This window comes from Heterocephalus glaber, unplaced genomic scaffold, assembly GCF_053883595.1.
Source record: "Heterocephalus glaber isolate CG9 unplaced genomic scaffold, H.glaber_assembly_v1.0 deba00001538, whole genome shotgun sequence".
Classification (NCBI taxonomy): domain Eukaryota; kingdom Metazoa; phylum Chordata; class Mammalia; order Rodentia; family Bathyergidae; genus Heterocephalus; species Heterocephalus glaber.
This window is the reverse complement of record NW_028258333.1, coordinates 25,528,695-25,542,636: the sequence shown is the minus strand read 5'-3', so window position 1 is coordinate 25,542,636 and position 13,942 is coordinate 25,528,695. Positions and strand designations below refer to the sequence as shown.

Here is a 13,942-nt window from a genome sequence, read left to right as displayed (position 1 = left end):
AATCTGTACTATCAACATTTTCTCTATTACTTTTTCAACTCCAATAATCAATGCAACAATGAATCAAGCCTAGATTTTCAGTGTTTCTAATTTCCAGGGTATAAACACTTTCTGCATCTATGTTCAAACTACCAGAGTGAGGTCACTGAATGCAGAGTTTGAAAGAGAAGTTAGTAGTATGCACTGATACAGTCTTTCTACCACTTGTAGCTCTTTTTACCACAACTTATATGTATTTAAATTATATTCATTTAGTTAATATCTAGCACCCTAAATCCATTACAGAGGAAATTTTTGTTGTTTCTTTGCTGTATTTCTAGTGCCTGAAACAGAGATTTACGTACAATAGACATCCAATAAGAATTTACAATCTGCCAGGCACTGTCCTAAGTGACTCACCTACACTATGTCATGAGTCCTCACACAAGTAGAGGTGGCCCTACTATTATTTCCATTTTACAGATAAAACCAGAAAGTGACTGATCCAAGTCACTGAAAGGTAAGTGATGAAGTTGGGATTTAGACCCAGGCTTCACACTCTCTATGGTAGCTTCTTGGAGCCATGGCTCTGTCAAAGAGAAATCCTAGGATAAGTGCTGTGTTGTACAATTTAAAAGGAACAAAGTCAGATTAGAACAAGTGAATAGAGACAATGTACAGGAATGGGTAAGTTACCTGGCAGGTTTAATTGTGTAGAGAAATTTTAAAGGCATTTTACAGAACCATTGGAAGTTGTGGGAAGAGAGAACTCTGAAGAAACTCTGCAAATGATAAAATGAGGAAATTATTAACTCCAGGAAAACAGTAAATTGAATGAGAAAGACAATGAAACAATGCATTCAAATTTCATGAAAAATTGTCATGGAACTAGATGGTACATGCCTGTGATCCCAGAACTCTGGGAGACTGTGGCAGGAGGATCCAAAGTTGAGCCCAGCCTGGGTAATTTAGTGATACCTAGTGTCAAAAAATTTTTTTTTAATTTTTTTAAGTGCTGGGATGTAGCTCAGTGTGAAGACCTAAGATTCAATCCCCAGTACCTCATTGCTTTTGCTATATTGGAAAGAAGAGAAGACCAAAATTCCACATCTACCTAATAGAAAGTCAATGATCTTTTCAGAAATCATGAATCAAATTGCACCCATACAGTTTTAATAATAGGAGTGTGGGCATAAATGCAGAAGAAATATCTAGAATGTTGATGTCATTATCTTCAGCAGGAAGAATGTCGTACTTATTTATTATTGTTACATATTATTTGACATTATTTGACTTGCTAATTCCTGAGCATTTTTTTTTTTTTTTTTTTTTTTTTGGTACGGGGATCGAACTTGGGTCCTTGCGCTTACAAGGCAGGCACTGGAACCACTGAGCTAAATCTCCAGCCCGAGCATGTATTATTTTAATAAAAAATGAAATCAACTTCAAGCAAGAAGGTGGGATTTTTTTTTCTATGATACTGTCAAAGACTCAATCGTAATGCCAATGTTGAAAAAGACATACAAAAAACAAATACTCATATACTAACCAATGAGGCTGTCTATTAGTATCTCTCTGGAAGATAATTTGGTATTGTTTGAAACAACATACAAAAATTCTGTTTGAGCATTACTACTAACTGGAATTTATTCTAAGGTAAAATGTATTTAGTCATTTTTTATTATAGTAAAAAAGAAATAACTAAATATGTAATATTTTGCTTACAAGTTTTTTCAAGACCTAAAGACTTGTACATCTTTATGAGTACAGTGTGGTAATTCAACACATTTATACAATGCGTTATAAACTCAGGCTAATAAACACTTCAATTTTCTCAAATATTAATTACTTCTATGAGTTGAGAACTTTCAGACCCTTCTAGCTTTTTAAATCTATCAGAGATTGGTGTAGCCAATAATTACCTTACTGTGCTGTAGAAAACCAAAATCAATTCTACATCTCTAACAGGGTTTTTTTTTCATTACTTAAATTCTTTTATTGGTACATTTTAGGTATACAACACATTTACATTTCTCATTGGGAACTTGTACCTTTACATGATGCATCTTGGTTCTTATTTTCTCCCCATTCATAGCCCTCCCTTCACCCCCTCCACCTTTCCCTCTTTACAAAGACTTTATTTCCATTTTTTCCATTTCCATGATTTTTCCTTTCCCTTCTTTCCTTTCCCCTGTCCCTCCCACTACCCCACCCCCTTTGGACCTTGTCTTCCTATTTTGTATTATCAATGATTCATTCTAATCATTGGTACATTTTAGGTATACAATGTAATGACATTCATCATTGGAAATTTGCACCTTTACATAATCTCTCTTGGTTCCTATTTTTCACCCTTGCCCAGCCCTCCCTTCAGCCCCTCCATCACTGCCTATTTACAAAGATTTTGTTTCCATTTTTTCATTTTCTCATATTAATTCCATTCCCTTCTTTCCTTTCTGTTACACCTCCCACTTCCCCTTCCCCTTTGCCCCTTTTCTTCCTATTTCACATTATCTCTTATACATTTTAGTCCTTATTTACCCTTTCAGTTTCTCACACCAGAGAAACTATTCGGTATTTACATGTGTGTCCTATTTATTTCACTTAAGAGTATTGCCTCAATGTACATCCATTTAGCTATAAATGTCTCTAATTTCTCATTTTTTATGGCTGAGTAGTACTCCATTTTGTTAAAAAAAAACACACACACACATTTTCTTTATCCAGTCTCCAGTTGAAGGGCATTTGGGCTGTTTCCAAGTTTTAGCTATTACAAATTGTGCTGCTATGAACATGGGTGCACATATATCACTGTGGTATGATTCTTTTAATTCTTCGGAGAAGATACCCAGTAGGGGAATAGCTGGGTCAAATGGGCCTTTCAGTCCTAGTTTGTTGATGTATATCCATACTGATTTCCACAGTGGTTGCACCAGCCTACATTCCCACCAGCAGTGGAGCAGGGTTCTTCTTTCCCCACAGCCCCACCAGCATTTGTTATTGGTTCATTTCATGATAGCAGCCATTCTTTCTGGAGTGAGGTAGAATCTCAGCATTGTTTTCATTTGCATCTCTTGAATGACCAGTGATGTTGAACATTTTTTCATGTATTTATTTGCTATTTCTACTTCTTTGTGTGAGAAATATCTGTTCATTTCAGATGCCCATTTTTCAATTGGGTCTTTAAATTTGGGAGGTCTGATCTTTTTAAGTTCTTTATAGATTTGAGATAGTAGACCTTTGAGGAAAAGCAGGTGAAGATTTTTTTTCCCACTTTGTGGGTTGTCTCTTCACACTGCTGGTGGTTTCTCTTGCTATGCAGAAGCTTTTTAGTAAGAAGAGATCCCATGTGTTGATTGTTTGTGCCAGTTCATGGGCAACTGAGGTTTTGTTCATAAAATCTTTTCCTACACCAATGTCTTCAAGAGTTCTACCTAACCTCTGTTCCAGCCGGTTCAGCATTTCTATTTTAATATTTAGATCTTTAATCCATTTTGATTTTAGTTTAGTGCATGGCAAGAGATATAGGTCTAGTTTTAATCTTTGGCAAATTGGAACCCAATTTTTCCAGCTCCATTTATTAAAGAGGCTATCTTTCCGCCAGTGAGGGTGTTTGGCTCCTTTATTGAAGATGAGATGGCTGAGTGTGTCTGGCATTGTTTCTGCATCTTCTAATCTGTTCCATTGGTCCTCAGGTCTGTTTCTTTGCCAGTACCATGCTATTTTTATCACAATAGCTTTGTAGTATAGTTGCAAGTTGGGGATTGTGATACCCCCTGCCATGTCTCTGTTACCTAGAATTGCTTTTGCTATTCTGGGTCTCTTCTTGTTCCAAATGAATTTTTGGATTGTTTTCTCGAGGTCCGTGAAATATGCTGCTGGGATCTCAATTGGAATTGCATTGAATCTATATAGCAGTTTTGGAAGTATGGCCATTTTCACTATATTAATCCTTCCTACCCAGGAGCAGGGGATGTCTGTCCATTTTCTGATATCATCTTCAATCTGTCTTTTCAGAGTGCTATAGTTTTCAGAGAAGAGGTCTTTGATTTCTTTTGTAAGGTTGATTTCTATGTATTTCAGTTTTTTGGATGCTATTGTGAAAGGAATTATTTGCCCTATTTCTCTCTCCATGAGTCTGTCATTGGTGTAGAAGAAAGCTATTGATTTTTGTGTGTTGACCTTGTATCCGGCTGCTCTAGTGAATTTGGTTATTAAGTCCAGAAGACTTTTGGTGGAGTTCTTGGGGTCTTCCATATAGAGTATCATGTTATCTGCAAATAATGACAATTTGACTTCTTCATTCCCTATCTTTATTCATTTTATTTATTTCTCTTGTCTAATTGCAATGGCTAATGTTTCCAAACCTATATTGAACAAGAGTGGTGATAGTGGACATCCTTGTCTTGTACCTGATTTTAGTGTGAAGGATTTCAGTTTTTGACCATTTAGTATGATATTGGCTGTTGGTTTTTCACAGATCGTTTTTATCAGTTTGAGGTAGAGACCATCTATTCCAATTTTCTGTAGGGTTTTTATCATAAATGCATGTTGGATTTTGTCAAATGTTTTTTCTGCATCTATGGAGATAATCATATGGTTTTTGTCCTTGGCTGTATTGATATAGTGTATTACATTGATTGATATAGGTGTGTTGAAATATCCCTGCATCTCTGGGATGAATCCCGCTTGATCAGGGTGTATGATCTTCTTGATGATCTTCTGCATTCTGTTTGCCATTATCTTATTAAGGATTTTTGCATCTATGTTCATTAGTGAGATTGGCCTGTAGCTCTCCTTTTTGGTTGGGTCTTGCTCTGCTTTGGGGATCAAGGTGATGCTTGTTTCCAGCAATGAATTTGGGAGTATTGCTTCCCTTTCAATTTCATTGAAGAGTTTAAACAGTAGTGGCAGTAGTTCCTCCCTAAATGTCGTGTAGAATTCAGCAGTGAAGCCATCAGGGCCCGGGCTTTTCTTAAGTGATAAGTTTTTAATTACATTTTCAATTTCATTGGTTGATATTGGATTGTTCAGAATTTTTAGGTCTTCTTCATTCAACTTTGGTAATTCATATATATCTAGGAATCTGTCCATTTCTTCTGTGTTTTCCATCTTATTGGCATATAGGTTCTGGAAGTAGGTATTGATGATCCTCTGGATTTCTGCTGGGTCTGTTGTCATTTCACCCTTTTCCTTCCTAATTGCATGGATTTGGGCCTTTTCTTTCCTTTATCTGATAAGGTTGTCTAAGGGCTTGTCAATTTTGTTGATTCTTTTGAGGAACCAACTCTTGGCTTCTTTGATTTTTTGTATTGTTCTCTTAGTCTCCATTGCCTTGATTTCTCCTCTGATCTTTATAATTTCCTCCCTTGTATGAGCTTTGGGGTTGTCCTCCTCTTCTTTTTCAAGAAGCTTGATTTTCAGCATTAGGTTGTTTAACTGGGCTCTCTCTGTTTTCCTAATACACGTATTCACTGTTATGAATTTCCCTCGTAAGACTGCTTTCATTGTGTCCCATAAATTCTGATATATTTTATTGTAATAGTCATTTAATTGAAGGAACTGTCTGATTTCTTCTTTAATTTCCTCTGTGACCCATTTGGTATTCAGAAGTGTGTTGTTCAATTTCCATGTGTTTATGAAATTTTTCATTTCTTTTGCTATGGATCTCCAATTTCATTGCACTATGGTGTGATAATACACAGGGGATAACTTCAATTCCTTTGCATTTATTTAAACATGTTCTATGTGTTAGTATGTAGTTTATTTTGGAGAATGACCCATGTGCAGCTGAGAAGAATGTGTATTCTGATTTTGTGGGGTGGAAGACTCTGTGAACATCTGTTAAGTTCATTTGTTCAAGAATTCGTTTAAGTTCTATTATTTCATTACTTATTTTTTGCCTAGTTGATCTATCTATTTGTGACAGTGGGGTATTGAGGTCCCCCACTACAACTGTGTTAGTGCATATATGACTTTTCATGTCTGTTAGTATTTGTTTTATATAGTTGGGCACACTAGTGTTTGGTGCATAGATATTTATGATTGTCATCTCTTCCTGTTGAATTGTTCCCTTTACAAGCATGTAGTGTCCTTCTTCATCTCTCTTAATCAGTGTTGGTTTGAAATCTACTTGATCTGCAAAGAGGATAGCTACTCCTGCTTTTTTTCAGGTTCCTGTAGCATGGAGTATTGTTTTCCACCCTTTAACTTTCAGCCTATGAGTTTCATTTTAAATTAAGTGTGTTTCTTGTATGCAACATATTGTTGGATTTTGCTTCTTGACCCATCTGCCAGTCTATTTCTTTTGATTGGTGAATTCAGACCATTAACATTGATGGTTCTAACTGAAATGTATTGACTTATCATTGTCATGACTTTTTCTTTTTGTTGGGTTCTCCCCCTTTACATTTAATTTCTTGTCATGCCAGATGGGTTCATTCTGCTGTGCTTCCTGGGGTTATGATTCTCATTGTCAGTTCCTAGGATATAGTCTAAAATTTTGGGGAGTGCTGGTTTGGTATTCATGAAGTTCCCAAGGTGCTCTTTGTCATGAAAGTATCTTATTTCTCCACCCATTTTGAAAGATAGTTTTGCAGGGTACATCAATGTGGGTTGGAGGCTGTTTTCTTTTAGGACTTGGAATATGTCACTCCAAGCTCTTCTTGCCTTGATGGTTTGTGTTGAGAAGTCTGCTGTGATTCTGATGGGCTTTCCTTTGTATGTGTTTTGTTTCTTTTCTCTAACTGCTTGTAGAACTTTGTTCTTCTGTTGTGTTTCTGGAATCTTAACAATTATATGCCTTTGTGTAGATTTTTTTTGTTGTTGTTTAAGGCTATTTGGAGTCCTATATGCCTCACTTATCTGTATGTCAAGTTCTTTTGCCCTGCTTAGGAAGTTTTCTTCTATTATTTTTGTGAACAGTTTTTTATGTCATCTGCACTCTCTCCTGTTTCTTCTTTGACTCCAATGTGTCTTATGTTATTCTTCTTTGCATCATCTAGCAGCTACTGGATTGATTTATTGTGTTCCTTACAATTTCATAGCAATTTTTCTTTTCCTGATCACTAATTGGAATCTTATCCTCCATATCTGAAATTCTGTCCTCACATTGGCTCATTCTGCTGTGTAGACTTTCAGAGGAGTTTTTCATGTCCTGGAAATCTATTTGCATCAGTTTTATGGATTCTATTTGTTTCCTATGTTGGGATTCCATCATTTTCCTCAGCTCCTTTCTAGATTTATTAATCATATCTTGCACTATGAGCACAATCTCTGCTATTATGTGAGAAATTATTTCTGATTTCATTTTTTCCAGATCCTTTTTTGCTGCCAGTTCAGGGGGTCCAGGTGGTTGAGTATCAGAGTGTTCCATCTCATTTCCCTTTGGAGTTGCTGTAGGTGATCTGGAAGTCTGGTTTTGAGACTTATTTACGTGTCTTTTCATTTCAACCTGGTGTGGGGGGGTGCTGGGTTGCTGTTGGTGCCTATGTGGCTCACCTCCTCTGAGCTGGGAGAGGTGGGACAGTGGCTCAGAACCGCCTTCCTCTGGTCGAGGAGCAGCGGGATGGACAGTGGCCTGCAAGCCCCTTCCTCTGGGCCAGGAGTGGTGGGATGGCAGCTCAGAAGCCCCTTACTCTGGGCTGGGATCAGTGGAACAGACAGCAGCCCGGAAGCACCTTCCTCTAAGCTGGGAATGGTGGGATGGTGACTCAGAAGCCCCTACCTCTGGGCCCAGAGCGGTGGGATGGATGGGGGCCCAGAAACCCCTTCCTCTGGGCTGGGAGTGGCAGAAAGGATGGTGGCTGGGAAGCCCCTTCCTCTGGGCCAGGAGCAGTGGGACAGTGGCTCAGAAGCCCCTACTTCTGGGCCAGGTGCAGCGGGATGGACGGTGGCCTGGAAGCCCCTTCCTCTAACAGTGATTTTTGCCCCTAACTTCTTTCCAGGCCCCTCCCCTCTGCCATTCTCAGTCTCTAGTAACCAATATTCTATTCCATTCTTGTATAAGATTGATCTTTTGTTTTCCACAAATGTGCAGACATATGATGCTTTTCATCCTGGTGTCTATTTTTTAAAAACTGTACAATTATTAAAAATTATTTTTATGTGGAAAAATACTCATTAAAAAGCTGGCAGTGAAATGGAAAAATGACTTTATTTTTCTTTTCTTCCCTGAAAGCATATATTTATACTAAAAAGTTCTAAAATCCATTCAACTTAACAGCTACTGGTAGAGATTATGGGTGGTACATATTTATTTAATTTTGTTAATGTCTGTAATTTTATAGTGTATATAATTTACCTGTAAAATTAATGTTTCAATGTTTTAAAGTCACACCTCAAACAAAATATAACATTAAAGATTCAAGGAAAATGTCAAGACAAATAAAAGTCTGTTCCCTATAAAAGATGATACAAAAACTAAATTTCTTTGGTCCAAAATAATAAGTCCAATGAAAATAGTCTGTATTTGTACAATCATGAAGAATGTGGTAGAAAATTGGCATAGGCATGTTCACAAAATCTAGACTATGAAAACTAAGGTTTATAGCTTAGAAAAGGTGAGAAAGTTTCTTTTTTTAATAATGAGAATTAAACTTTTAAGAATTTATCTATATCATGAAATGGAGCATTTCAAATGTCATGCCTCATGTTGGTTAAACTATTAGATTTTTTTAAAGCATTCATTCAACTTAAGATGTATTTCTGGTGTTTTTATATTCAAGATTCTCATTTCTACACACTTGGAAAGGTCAGTTCATATATTTTAAAGATTTTTCTTAATCCATGATACTATTTACTTTGCTTCTTAGGTACCAGCAAAAGCCAGACATCTTACTCCACAACTGCCCTACCACCAACTCCACCATCCCAGTCAGCCAGCCAGCCTCCATTGCCAGCATCTCATCCATCACAACCTCCAGCTCCAAGCCTACCTCCCAGAAACATTAAACCTCCCTTTGACCCAAAGTAAGCAAAAGATGATCTTGCCATTTCTTCGGTAATGTCTTGCCATAGATTTGTAAACTATCCTTGGCTGAGAGCTGAGGGTTCTACAGTAACCTATGGGACACGTTTGTGGGCACTGATAGAGAGAAGGGGTGACTGAGCAGACAGCTTTCACACCATTTTAAGTCTGAGCATGTATTATTTATCTGTTTCATGTTGAGTTTCCCCTTAAGAGTTCACCTGAAGAAAAATTCCACCACCTTTTCAAAAGTTCTGAAGGTTTTTGGAGGTCAGCACACCCCCATCTCCTCTTCTATCACCATGACAACCACTGTAATCACCATCATCACCACCATTATCTACATCAACCATCAGCGCCATATTTTACTGTGTATGACATGTTAAGTATTTTACATATGAAACCTCTATCTCTATCAAGTTAGTAATGTTATTATTGTCCACAGATGAGGAAATGGAACTTCAGGAGGCCAAGAACTTTTCTTGCCTAATTTTCTTAGATGGGATGCTTTTTTTTGTTTGTATGTTTTTTTAGAAATCTCAGAATTCTATGGGTTGTTATGCATGGACTCTTTATCTGTGATTTACCAAAACAGCTGGTTCAGGAGAAAGCAAGTAGAAGATTGAAAAAGAATGAAATATTGTTTTAAAAAGAAGAAATATTCACACAATGGCAGGCATAGACTGTTATGGCAAGACATGCTAGATTTTCCCTTTCCTCTTCTAAAAAAAATTGCTTTACATGATTCTCCTTTACCACAAATAAGTAATATCCTAACACAGTACAATTTAGTTTTCCTTCACTTTGGTTCCTCTGCCAGACTGATACTGCTTACAGAAAAAGAACTTACAATCCATAATACAGGTAAGAGAAGCTGAATATTGGATTGACAGCTTTCCTTAAATACTTATCATTACAATTTAGAGAAGCGTTTGAAAACACATTTGTCATGGGTAGCCACTCCTATTTTTCACTTTATAATGCTTCCTTGGAGGTTTTAAAGTCAGTAACTAGTAGTGTCAGAGAGCTCATGGGTTATTATGTTATATATGGCCTGCTTCGCATATTTGTATTAACTTTCCACCTGTCCAGGTATTTGTGTTTATGAATGTTAATTTAAAGACTTGTCCCTCATAATATCCCAACACCAAATAAGAGTGTAAAGCATTGGCTTCCTAACATGTAAAGACTAAATAAATATTAATTTAATTAAAATAACAAATTAATATATTTTATATATACCCGATCTCTGTATAAATTATTTTCCTCTCATGTGCATAAAGCCATGTTACTTTTTTCTAATTTATTTCGTACTTTGGTAAATCTAACCAGTTAGATTATGATTTTAGTAGTTCTAAATTTTATTATAGGATTTTACCCTGGTTACTGGCTTTAGTGAGACTTCTGTATACAGTGTAATTGTGTGAGAAATTCTAGTAAATAACTTTAATATTAATCCTGAAAAATAATTAGTTGACTAAGTAAATTGTAGAGAGAAAGAGTACTTGGCACAATTCATATTGTTTCAGGAGTTTCCCAGACCACCTTATTTGGTGATTCACTTAAAGGACACACAGGACAGAGTACAATATCACTGATGGCTAAGCTTCATTACAGGAAATAACAGAAGGTACAGGCAGCAGCTGGAGGTATCCAAGCATGGGCTTCTGATGTTCTCTTCCTGCAAGCCTGAGAAATGTACACTGTGAGTGCTGATTTCTCTAAAGATGCAAATCAATGTATGACTTCTTCCCAGGGAAGCCAACTAGAGGCAGTGCCCAAGGTTCCTCCTGGATTCTGATCACCTAGAACCTTCTGCCTGGCAACTGCCAGCTTCCCTTCCTGGAAGGAAAGCAGGTGCTTGCCATTAGTCACATTGTTCATGCACTCTGGGCACAGCAAAGTATTTATCAGTGCGACAACTCCTCAGATCAGTGCACAAAAATCTATAGAAGCTGAGTTCTTACACACCATATTCCAACCTTGGTAGCAGATTCTTCTGAAAAATAACAAATCCAGGCTTGTTACATTGATACTTTTCTCCATAGAATCCATCATGATAAGGTAAGGAAACAAGCTACAAAAGGAAGAAAAGATTTCAAAAACATTCCTATACCATGGGCTACTACTTCATATAATTCTGATCAATTTCCCTGCTCTGCAAGGAATTCTTACAAAGAAGGCAAAGTTGCAATGGGCCTGCTGAGGTGAGGCATGGTAGAGTATACCTAGGATTCCAGCTACATGAGGCTGAGGCAGGAGAATCACAAGTTTGAGGCCAGCCTGGGCAACTTAGCAAGACATTGCCTCAGAATAAGAAGTACAAAGGGTTGGCGATGCAGCTCAGTGGTAGACTGCTTGCCTAGCATGTGCAAGACCTCGGGTTCAACTCCTAGCACCAAGAAGGAGAAGGAGGAGGAGGAGGAGAAGAAGGAGGAGGAGAAGGAGGAGGAGGTGGAGGAGGAGGTGGAGGAGGAGGAGGAAGAGGTAGCCTGGCAATCAACCAGGCTCAAATTCTTTTATTTTTGTTCTCATCAAAGATTAGCAAAATCCACCAATAATAACAATAAACTTTCCCCCATTCCTGTTTCCATCTTCTTAAGGACTCCTATTAGAATGTGATTCATCTAAGAATTGCCAACTTCCCAAAATGCACCCAAGAAAAATGGAGAAAAGTAAGAGTCTTGGATATTATATTGCCTAGATAATCCACAGCTGGAGTATTTGAAAGTTAGTTATCAGGTGGAGAAAAGAGAAGGAGTGAAATCTATTTTCTTTTCAAAATAGAAAGTCTCAAAAAATGTCAAGCTCCTAAGAGTAAGCTCAAGTAAATTCCACAATGAGGAAATAGATAGATTAGAAAATTTTCCCCAGGAAGGAGAAGCTAGCTAAAGGCATAGAGGAAATGAAAGCAAAGTGGATCTTGAAAGCAAACTTAGTCTAGATATTTGGGTTGAAAGCTCGTATTTCTCATAAAGGGGACATTCGTGGGTTGGTCTTTAGGCAGAAATGTTGAATATAGATGTGATTCTGAGTTTTGCTTACCATTACCCTATAAAAAGTCTACATGGATGTTTTCCATGTGCTTCCTTTGCCAGCCAAATGCTCCTCCCTTCTCTAAAGATCACTCTCCAGGCAAAATCAATAAGTTTTTCACATTCATTTAACAGTTTTTAGTCACTCCTTTCTGTCTTTGTAATTGTAGTTCAAGGAATACCAGTGGACAAAACAAAGATCCCTGCCTTTTTGAAGGAAGACACAAAGGAATCAAAATGAGAAACAGGAAAAAGATACTGTAGAAGTTAGGAAGCATCAAATGCTGTGGAGAAAACAGAGCAGGGAAAGTGTGAGAGATACTAAGGATAGAACACTGTGAATTTAAACAGAGATGGGGCAGCTTGCTTGAGCAAAAACACAAAGGAAGTAAGGGAATTAGTTAGACATGAAGCTATGCAGAGGAAGACTGTTAAAGGCAGAAAGAGCAGATCGAACAAAGGCTTGAAATGTTCAAGGACATGGAGGAAGTAGCAGAACTGGAGTAGAGAGATCAAGGGAAGCAGTAGGTGGGAACCAGCTCAGGTAGGGACTTGTGAGTCCTGATAGAGATTGTGGCTTTTATCCTAAGTGGAGAGAAAGCTCTGAGGAGCTTGAGCAGAGCAGTTTTCTCACTTATATTCCGCAAAGATCACCTTCACAGGTATGCTGAGAATAGACAGTAGGTGGGCAAATGTCAAAGCAAGGCACTCAGTTAGACAGATATAGCAGAACTGCAGACAAGATATGGAGTTGGCTCTAGCCAGAATGGTAGCAAGATGATGAGAAATGTTCAGGCTCTGGATATATTTTGAAGGTAGAGACAACAGAATCTGGATTTGGGTTTGCAAAAAAAAAAAAAAAAAAAAATCAAGAGTGACTCCAAGTTTTTTGGTCAGAGCAACTGTAAGGATGATTCTTCCTTCAGCTGAAATGGGAAAACTACAGATAAGCAAGTTTGGCTCTGAGGAAGACAGGAGGCCGTGAACATGTTAAGTTTGAGATATCTCTTAAAATCCAAATGGAAAGTTGAGGACACAGTTGGGTAAAAAAGGAAGAGTTTCAGTGAGACTTTTGTGTTAAAAATACCGATTTGAAAGGCAAAAGAACATCTCCAAAGTTAAAATCATGAGAATGTTAAGATGATGGAGGAAAGAATATATACCAAAAAGGCAAAAAGCAAGACTTGGGCCATTCCAGCTATAGGAGACCTGGAAGGAGAACGAGCAAAGGAGAAAAAAAAAAAAAAAAAAGGAAAACCCAGTAAATTAAGTGCCCTGGGAGCCAAGCAAGGAAACACTGAGGAGGAGCCCGTGTGCAAGTGGGTCAGATGCCGCCCAAGGCCAACCAAATGGGATGGAGGAGGTCAGGGGAGTGATGCTCTCAGAAGGAATGGGATGCAAGCCTTTAACAGAAGACAGAAGGAGAGAAATTGGAGAGAGCTAGAAAAAAACAACTCTTTTTAAGGAAAAAAGAAAAGCAAAGAAAGGGTGGGAAAATGGGATTAAGATAATTTTTTTTTTAAGATGGAAATAACAGTGTGTATTTTGATGTGAAAGATCCAGTAACAAGAAAAAATGATAATTGTGGAAAACAAGAAATTCCTGGAACCAAGGATTGGGGCAATTTCAGTCTAGGGAGGGATGCGCTTCCCCAAAAAGCTAATAACTGGTAAGGCTGGGTCCTCCTTAAAGTGTACAGTGGAATCTCAGAGATCGAAGGAGGAGTTTCAGAGAGAGGTGGCCCTTATCACCTGCAGCCTGTTCTGCCTACTTCTAAAGCTGTTCCCAGAAGTAACTTGTAATTATATCATGCAGGTCAGAATGTCTTGAAAGCATAAAAGATTGAAGGCAAGTAAGAATGAGAAATCATAAGTAACTTTGAAAATTCAGTAGTCAAGGCCAAAATTATAGGTATTTTAAATTGTATTGTTGGGCCCAGGATTTAGCTCAGTGGTTCTGC

The 13,942-nt window shown here is 37.7% G+C and overlaps 1 protein-coding gene across 1 annotated transcript in view; it reads left to right on the top strand.

The window, feature by feature from the left end:
* The window catches only part of Fyb1 (FYN binding protein 1), a 173,385-nt gene that overhangs the window by 108,738 nt on the left and 50,705 nt on the right, over positions 1-13,942 (top strand). The window contains exon 3 of the mRNA XM_087189325.1: positions 8,793-8,949. Coding sequence (XP_087045451.1) covers positions 8,793-8,949 — 157 coding nt within the window. The remainder of the gene's footprint in view (positions 1-8,792; positions 8,950-13,942) is intronic.